At 37.4% G+C, this 9,960-nt stretch overlaps 1 protein-coding gene across 1 annotated transcript; it reads right to left on the bottom strand.

Annotated features, from left to right (window-relative positions):
• Nucleotides 1–463: 463 nt before the first annotated feature.
• On the bottom strand, nt 464–2,769 carry LINGO2 (leucine rich repeat and Ig domain containing 2). Its single transcript, XM_003407322.4, has one exon. The coding sequence runs from the start codon at nt 2,690–2,692 to the stop codon at nt 872–874; it is 1,821 nt and encodes a 606-aa protein (XP_003407370.1). The 5' UTR covers nt 2,693–2,769; the 3' UTR covers nt 464–871.
• Nucleotides 2,770–9,960: the final 7,191 nt, after the last annotated feature.

The raw sequence follows: 9,960 nt of genomic DNA, 5'->3' as shown, positions 1-9,960 counted from the left end.
TATAGGTCAATTATATCTAGTGGCACACCACCATCTGAAGAAACCCAGGGCTTTGTTACAGTAAACTGGTCCAGTGTGATATCACAAGTATAAAAAATATTCCATTCTGTATCAAAACTAGGCACATGCCTTTATTTATAGTAACAGAAATTAACAGAGTTGAGCAGTTTTGCCTTGGGTCTTGTTTGTTGGCATCCTACATCAGACAAAAGTATCTCTCAACATATCTCCACCTATAACTCCAGGGATCTAGTCTTAGGGTTATCTGTACGTAAAGGAAGGTAAAATCAATCACACTTGGATCTATAGTGGTGAGTAACTCAAAGCAGAACCTCTCATTCATATTGCTTGAAAACATATACAGCATATATGTTTCAAAAGAAAAGAAAAGAATATATTGATTTTGTTGTGGTGCTGAACCAACAATATGGTATGAGGCAAGGCTTTAACAAATGATAATCATAGATACAAATTTTTCTGTAGAGTATGTTTTAGACAAATGTGTCTTTTTAATACGTAAATCCTACACTGTAGGTTGTTCTTTTTTAATTTTTCTCTTGTTTTTGCAGTGGTAGAAAATGCTGAATAACTGTCCATGAGCATGAGCCAACGGTTCAGGTTCATTACTGAGATCCCCAGAATGCCAATATTTGCAACGCAAACAATTAGTATCCCACTGTGTGAAAGGCTCTGACACACGCCTGCCTGCCTCGACGTGGAGAGTCTCCATAAGTCCTCCTGTTTCCATAAACCCTGCATTGACATAGGGGCAGCTGCATGAAGCTGCCTCTTGACCTATTAATTTACTGTGCCAGGGTGTCTTGGCGGTTACCAACAATGACACAGAAACAATAGTGTGAGTGGTGGACCCTCAAATCATTTTCATGTTGAACCTCCTGGGTCCGGCCACTTCCCCTTCCACAACAGCACCATTGTTTTTTCGGGGCACATACTCAAGGTCAATGCTGTTTTTGTGCTTGCCTTTCCCTCGGCTCCACACAAAAAGGAGGAGAAAACAAAATAAAACCACTCCCAGGAATGTGAAACAGCCCATGGCTGTAGACACCAGTATTGTTTTAAGGTCCAGAGAGAAGGTGTTGGCATTGGTGCCATTGGAGACGGTGTCGTTTGAGTCAGTCATGTACATAGGGGTCCTGTTCGCGTAAAGGAAGCGGTCTGAAGCAAATCCTTTCACAGTCAAGGAGGCTGTGAAGGTGTCATTCCCAGCAGCATTGCTAGCTATACAAACATACATCCCACTGTCTTGATCCTGGGCAAAGCGGATTTCCAAGGTGCCATCGCCCAACACCGTGGCTCTTCCATTGGACTTGGTGGTGATAAAACGCCTTCGAGGTGTCACCCAGGCAATCACAGGCTGTGGGTCCCCATCAGCATTGCATTCCAGCTGGACTGTTTGCCCTTCATCCACCAGCAGATGCTGCAACTTCTTTTCACGGATTTTGGGTTTTTTGCAGGTGAAGTAAAAAGAAAGGGCAGTGCTATGGAAATCCTTGAATGACCTCTCGCGGATGGTGTCTGGGCCAGCACACATGGGCTGTTGTCCACCAAACTGCAGCGTGGGCTGCCGCTGCAGGATCCAGAGGAGACGGCAGTCACAGGCCAGCGGGTTGTTATTAATGCTCAGGACCTCCAATGCCCTTGGGGAGGAGAAGACATTCTCTTCCAGTGTTTCCAGCAGGTTCTGAGACACGTTGAGCACACGAAGAAAGCGGAGCCCTTGGAAGGAGTGAGGCTCAATGGTGCGGAGCTGAGCCCCCACTATATGAAGCTCCTGAAGGCGGATCAGATCAGAGAACATGCCTGCTTCAATAGTGCTGATGGGATTGTAGGAGAGGTTTAGGTGGGTCAGGTATATCAGGTGTTTAAAGGCAAGGAAAGGTACTGTGGACAGGTTGGTGTTGGTAATTGAGAGGGACGTGAGGTTGAGACCATAGAGGCTATTGGCAGGCATCATATCCAGTAAAGGCCAATAGTCAATCTCTAGGTGTTTCAGGTGGAACAGTCTTTTAAAGGCATACACGGGCATATTGTTGATATTGAGATGCTTCAGGTGTAGGCTGATGAGGCTGCGGAGGTGGGAGAGGGCTTCTGTTGGTACGGCTGTTAGGTTACACTTCTCCAAGGTGAGCTGCTCCAGACTCAGCAGCCCGCTGAAGGCCCTGTGTGATATATAAACCAAATCATTATCCCCCACTTCTAGAAACTTCAGATTATGCAGATCCTGGAACATGTAGTCCAGTAAAATGACAATCTTATTCTCACTAATGTCAAGCTTTGTGAGGTTAGATAGGCCAGTGAATACCCCCAAAGGGACCAACTTCAGGCGATTGCCTTTTAGGCGAAGGGAACGAAGGTTAAAGAGATTGTTAAAAGCTCCTGGCTCCACATTGGCAATGATGTTGTCACTCAAGTCTATCTCTTCCAGCAGAGGATATGATATGAATTCTTCAGGGTTGACACTTTTCAGCCGGTTCTTGCTAAGGTCCAAGATTTTGGTCTCAATGGGGATGCCCTCTGGGATGGCGATCAACCTTCTTCTGTGGCAGCTAACAGATTTGTTCTGGGCAGAGCACTCGCAACGAGCAGGGCAGCCAATGGTGGATCCCATGAAGATTAACACCACAGCCAGACCCAGGAATGGCTGCCAGCATGATATGGCCGTGTGAAGCATGACTCCACCTCTTAGTCTACACCTTAGTCACGGGCCTGTAGAAGAAGGGGCAAAAGAAGGGAGGGAGAGAAGTTGAGTTAGCACATAAATAGGTGAGGAGACATAAATAAGCAGCAGGTATATTGGAAAGGGAAACCCTGGTGGCATAGTAGTTAAGTGCTACATCGGCCAGGCGCTCCTTGGAAACTATGGGGGCAGTTCTACTTTGTCCTGTAGGGTTGCTATGAGTCGGAATCAACTTGACGGCATTGGGTTTGGTTTTGGGTTTTTATATTGGAAAGGACACTAGGTTTGGAATCAGATGGATCTGGGCCTAAACCAGAGGGCTGCCACTGTTAGCTGCGTGATCTTGGGCAATTTATTTCACCTCCCTGTACTTCAGTTTTGTTGGGTGTAAAATGAGGATAATGGGGATGATAATAGTAGTAGCTTCCTAGAGTTGTCATGGCAATTTCAATATCTGACAACTGTAAAAAGACTAGTACAATGTCTGGCACAGATGGTGAGGCAAAACAGCACACATTTTGCAAAAGGCTTTATTATGCATTCAAATGAGAGAAACATGTCAATGGCTAAGAGGAAACCTACTCAGCATGAATCAGTGTATGTGTCACTAATGTTTGCAGTATTCTCTTCTCTTCAAAATGAATCTAACAAGGGCATCATTCATTGTCAGGCACTTAGGTTCAAAGTGCAAAACAAAGTTATATTCAACACAAGATGTTGAGTTTTTTTTTTTTCCTTCACATATGAATGTTCCATAAAAATAAAAGAACTTGCAATTTTAGATGTATTTCTTTCAGAATTAATAGAAAATAATTTTTGCTGCATGAAGTTTTCTTATTTAAGGCAAACAAAATGATCCTTAAAATCTTCCTCTATTGTTTTTGTATTTCTCATAGGGATGAAAGAGAATCAAGTTATCGCAATGGGTATGATGAAAGTGCTTCCTTTAAGATTGTGAGTTAAATACTGAGGAGTGATGTGTGCCAGAATTTTAGGAAAAAAGCTTTTATAAAACACAAACTATCACTTTCTGATATTTAAATTCAAGCACAGTGGATCTGGTAAATAAAATTAAATAGGTACCAAAAAGTGCTAAGAATGAGAGAGCCCTAACTGTGGAGAGTTAAGCAGACTCTGAACTTACTACTCAAATGAATAACAGGAATGTTACTGAGCCGAGCTTCTCAACTTGAGGTCCCCAGGGAGATACTTCATCCTAAAACACCATATTTTACTAAGGGTTAAGTAATTTCAAATAATATTTTTAGATTAAAAGTTATTTGATAAACTTCAACATTCACTCCTGACAAAAATGGATAGCAAAATTGTAAGAGAACACTTCTCCAGTCACTTTGTTTACATATATGTCTGTATCTACAGCTATGTTTGGAAGCCCTGGTGGCTTAGTGGTTAAGTGCTACGGATGCCAACCAAAAGGTCAGCAGTTCGAATCCACCAGGCACTCCTTGGAAACTATGGGACAGTTCTACTCTGTCCTGTAGGGAAGCTATGAGTCGAAATCGACTCGACGGCGGTGGGTTTGGTTTGTTTGGTTTATAACTATGTTTACCTAAACAAGTCTATCCATAGAAAATAAAAACTAAGATCAAACTTGATGGTGAATCACTAGAAAAATTTTCCTAAAATGCAGAAACAAATCAAAGGACCAGAAAGTGCTTGTCAAATCAATTAGACAGAAATGTAAAATAAGAATTACAGTTATTGGAAAGAATAAGACAAAATTTCCATTATTTACAGATCAAATTGATGTCTGCCATGAAAACCAAAGGAAATCAACTGAAAAATTATTAGAACGAATAAGAAATAAGCACATTAGCATGTTACAATATAAAAATAATTACTTTCTTATATACCAAAAAGTAAATCATTTAGAAAATATTGCAAAATATTATTAAAGTCACATCACTAAAAAATATCAAATCTCTCAGAGTAAACATAACAAGAAGTGTGTAGAAATAATGTGACAACTATTAAACATTACAAAGAAACAAAATAAAACTTACTTAGATGGAATGGTTCAGTATTATAAAGATATTAATTCTTTCTCAATCGATACATCAAAATGGTATTTTGATGTATATATCAATCGGTATTGGTTTAGAAACAAATTTTGTTTAAATAAATCTTGGTATTTGTTTAGAAACAAATTCTAAAGTTAATTTGGAAGCATATATATGATAATAAGCATAAAATTAAAAAATAATAGAAATGAGAATAGACATCCTATGAGATATTTTAACATAAGATGCAAAACTGTAATAATAAAATAACACGATATTGACACAAAAATAAGTAGTCAATGAAACAGAGTGAAGAAAGAATTATATCTAAATGTATTTCAAATGTTGGTATACATGCAAAGTGGTATTTACTAAATGAGAATGTATTTTAAACTAATATAATAGATAAGGGATAATAAATAAACAACTCTTAATAAGGAAAAGAGGTGCATGCCAATAGAAAATTAGGCCGTGAATGTAATAAAAATTAAAAATAGTCAATAAATATACGAAAAGATGATCAACTTCATTAGTAAGCAGAGACATACAAATTAAACAATAATGTATACCTCCTCCTCACTTGGAAACCCTGGTGGCACAGTGGTTAAGAGCTATGGCTGCTAACCAAAAGGTCAGCAGTTCAAATCCACCAGGTGCTCCTTGGAAACTCTATGGGGCAGTTCTACTCTGTCCTATAGGGTTGCTATGAGTCAGAATCGACTTGACGACAATGGGTTTTTTTTTTCTCCTCGCTTATTGACTATCTTGTTATTCAACATTTTGCATTTACAACAATAGTGAAAAATCTATCTGACTATTTTGTGCATTAACAACGTACATCTGACAGTACTGAATGCCAAGGTGCAAGGCGAGAGTATTGCTGGCTGTGATGATTAAGGTTATGTGTCAACTTAGCTGGGCCACGATTCTCAGTAGTTTGGCAGTTATGTGATGATGTAATTTAGCAGTTATGTAATGATTTAATTTGGTAGTTCTGTAATGATGTAGTCATCCTCCATTTTGTGATCTGATATGGTCATCTTCCATTTTTGCATAATACCAATTGCCACATAATGACCTAGTTTTTGAAACCTAACCATGTCAATAAGTGAGGGGGGGATGTATATCAGATTGACAAAGTTCAAAAAATTATTTATTCTCAAAAGAAGAAGGAAACAAGCATCCATATACTGATATAAGGAATATAAACTGGTACAACCTTCAGGATGTTAACTGATATTACAAAATTTTAATATATCTAAGTTCATTAAAGAAGCCTTAGTGGTGCAATGGTTAAATGCTTGGCTGCTAACCAAAAGGTCAGTGGTTCAAACCTACCAGTGGCACTTTGGGAGAAAAGATCTGGTAATCTGCTCCAGTAAAGATTACAGCTTAGGAAACCCTATGGGGAAGTTGTACTCTGTCCTAGAGGGTCTCTGTGAGTCGGAATTGACTTGATGGCACACAACAACATGTTCGATAAGTTCATCCTTTGACCTAGATTTTCTATTTCTATAAATATATCATAAAGAAATAATTGAACTAATATACATAGGTGTTTATTAAAGGTTTGTCTATAATATAGAAAAATTGGAAAAGTAGAACAGTAGAAACTTGCTTATATAAATTAAGATATAGACATACAATAAAATACTATGCTGTATTAAAATATAAGACTTAGAGCTGTACATATTAATATGAAATCATGATTTATACTCCCATTTGTGTATATGAATGTACATAAATATATGAATATTTTATTATGTGTATATGCGTACATATATGCATACATACATGGAGTTGCCATGAGTCAGACTTGACTAGACAGCAATTAACAACATATACGTATGTGTGTAAATATATATATATATCTCCAAGGACAAAACTGGAAGACTGGGAGGATATACAGGTAATTTAATGATAGTAATGATTTCGAGGTTGTGGAGTTAAAGATAATTTTCAGTTTCTTCTTATAACTTTATATGTTTTCTGATTTTTTCTATAGTATACTTGTATTACATTTATAATCAGAACAATAAAGGTATTTTAATTTTTGACACTGTTTTGACATTTCAAATGTCATGAATATATTTTACAATGAATTTTAAATTTGCATGAATGTTTAAAGGTTTAAAGAAGTTATTTATTTAAATGTCTAATGCGCAGAGTGATTCATAGAAAATTATAATTTACTTGAGTTACATTGACCATCAGCTCTCTCTTCCCCATTTCTCCATTTCAGAGAAGGTGGACTTGTCTAGGGAGTAAAGAAAAATTGTGATCATGTTTACAACATAAAAGTATAAGGACAATAAACTGCACTCATTATAATGTACATCGCAACGAGTTTTTAAAATGTGTTCACCTTTGTAAGCACCATCGCAATCATGACAGAGAACATTTCCATCGCCTCCCATGTTCCTATTCAGTCCCTTCCACTCTCTCACTAACCCCAGGTAACCGCTGCTCTGCATTCTGTCATTGTAGATTAGAATACATTTTGTAGAATTTTATATAAATGGAATCACACAGTATGTAGTCTCACACAGTATGTATTCTTTTATACCTAGCATCTTTCACTTAGCATGATGTTTTTGAGATTCAGCCACATTGCTTCGTGTATTAACAGTTTTTTCTTTCACATGGCTGAGTCATATTCATTGTATGGTTGTCAAAACTTGATAATCAAATCCCCTATTTTTTGGACATTTGTGTCCAAAGCTGCTATGAATATTTAGGTACACATATTTGTGTGGCCATATGTTTTCATTTCTCTTAAATAAATACCTAGGAATGGGAGAATCTTCTAGGTCATAGTGTAGGAATATGTCTAGTTTTATAAGAAATGGATAACTTTTTTCCAAAGTGTACCATTTAACATTCTCACCAGCACTGCATGAGAGTTTCAGGTGCTCTACATGCCCTACAACTTGGGCATTGTCAGTCTTTTACATTTCAGACATTCTACAGAGTATGTAGTGTTATTGCATTTCCATGTTAACTAGTGATGCTGTACATTTTTTGGAGCTTGCTAGTCATTTGCATACATTCTTTCATAAAATATCTCTTCAAATCTTTTGCATGTTTTTTGTTTTTTTATTGAGATATAAAAATTTGCTGTACACAAGTCCTTTACTAAATATAAAAACCACTTGCCGTTGAGTCAACTCCAACTCATGATGGCCCAATGTGTGTCAGAGTAGCACTGTGCTCCATACGGTTTTCAATGGCTGACTTTTTATAAGTGATCACCAGGCCTTTCTTTCAAGGTGTCTCTGGGTAGATTTGAACCTCTAGCTTTTTGGTTATCAACTGTGTGTTTTCACCATTTGTACCACCCAATTCAAAACCCAAACCAAACCTGTTGCCATCAAGTTGATTTCAACTCATAACAACCCTATCTGACAGAGTAGAACCACCTCATAGGGTTTCCAAGGAGCGGCTGGTGGATTCGAACTGCCAACCTTTTGGTTAGCAATTGAGCTTCTTAACCACCATACCACCAGGGCTCCTGTACTGCCCAAAGACTCCATTATACGTATTGTGGATATTTTCTCTTGTTCTGTGGTTTGTCTTTTCCATTTTCTTAGAAGTGGTGTCTTTTAAAGAGCAAAGGTTTTACAATTTGATTAAGTCCATTTTTATATATTTTCACTTTATGATTTGTACTTGTGTTTTGCGAGACCTTTGCCTATGCCAAGATCTTGTAAATATTTATGTGAATTTTTATCCTATGCTTTCTTCTGTATTTTATATTTAGGTTTGTCATGAATTGAATTGTGTCCCCCCAAAATGTGTATATCAATTTGGCTGAGCCATGATTACCAGTATTGTGTGATTGTCCACCATTTTGTCATCTGATGTGATTTTCCTTTGTGTTGTAAATCCTGCCTCTATGATGTTAATGTAGGGGGATGGGTGGCAATTGTGTTAATGAGGCAGGACTCCATCTAGGGGATTGGATTGTGTCTTGAGGCAATCTCCTTTGAGATACATAAGAGAAAAGTGAGCAGAGAGACAGGGGGACCTTATACCACCACGAAAGCAGTGCCAGGAGCAGAGTGTGTCCTTTGGACCCAGGGTTCCTGCGCAGAGAGCCTCCTAGTCCAGGGGAAGATTGATGAGAAGGACCTTCCTCCAGAGCCAACAGAGATAAAAAGCCTTCCCCTGGAGATGATGCCCTGAATTTGGACTTTTAGCCTACTGTGAGGAAATAAATTTCTCTTTGTTAAAGCCATCCACTTGAGGTATTTCTATTATAGCAGCACTAGGTAACTAAGACAAGGTCTATGATCTCTTTTGAGTTAATTTTTGTGTATGGTATGAGTAGGAATGAAGGTTCATTTTCTTTTTCCATACAGATATCTATAGTTTTTCCAGCATTATTTCTTGAAAAGACCTTCCTTTTCTCATTAAACTACCTTGGAACATTTGTCAAAAATGAATTGACCATACATGTATAGGTCTATTCCTGTACTTTATTTTATTCCATCAATTTAAATGTCTCTTCTTGCACCAATACCACAACTGTCTTGGTTATTGTAATACTTTATAACAACTTTAAGTCATAAAATTAGATAATGTTATTCCTCCATTTTGTTTTTTTTTTTCTTTTCAAAAAAATCTTTTGGCTCTCCTAGGTAATTTGGCTTTTCCTATAAATTTTAGAATAAGCTTGTCAATTTCTAAAACATCTGCTAGGATTTTGATAAGAATTGTGTTGAATGTATAGATCAGTTTGGGGAGAATAGGCATTATAACAATATACAGTATTCTGATTCATGCATGTGAAACTCTCTGATTTACGTACATCTTCTTTAATTTTCTTTAGCAAATGTTTTGTAGTTTTAGGGTACAGGTTTACCAAAAATATTTTGCTGTATTTATCAGTAAGTATTTTATGCTTTTGGATGCCACTGGAAGTGGAATTGCATTTTATTAGTTCATTTTCAATTGTTTTTTGTTGGTATATAATAACAACTAGTTTTGTGTATTAGCTTTGTATTCTGGATCTCACTAAACTCATATTTTTATATCTAATAGTTTCTTTTGTATATCCCTTAGGATCTCTACACACATTTCATACCCCATACCCGTTGCCTTCGAGTTGATTCCAACTCATAGTGACCCTTTAGGAAACAGTAGAACTGCCTCATAGGGTTTCCAAGGAGTGGCTGGTAAATTCAAACTTGTGACCTTTTTGTTTAGCAGCTATAGCTCGCCATAGCTCTTAATCACTGT

Source organism: Loxodonta africana, chromosome 9 (assembly GCF_030014295.1).
Source record: "Loxodonta africana isolate mLoxAfr1 chromosome 9, mLoxAfr1.hap2, whole genome shotgun sequence".
NCBI classification, from domain to species: Eukaryota; Metazoa; Chordata; class Mammalia; order Proboscidea; family Elephantidae; genus Loxodonta; species Loxodonta africana.
The sequence above is the reverse complement of the archived record's forward strand: the minus strand, read 5'-3'. Positions and strand labels throughout refer to the sequence as shown.

What these genes read in the sequence shown, in the direction of transcription:
- LINGO2 (XM_003407322.4), bottom strand. Translation starts at nt 2,692, where the DNA reads ATGCTTCACACGGCCATATCATGCTGGCAGCCATTCCTGGGTCTGGCT.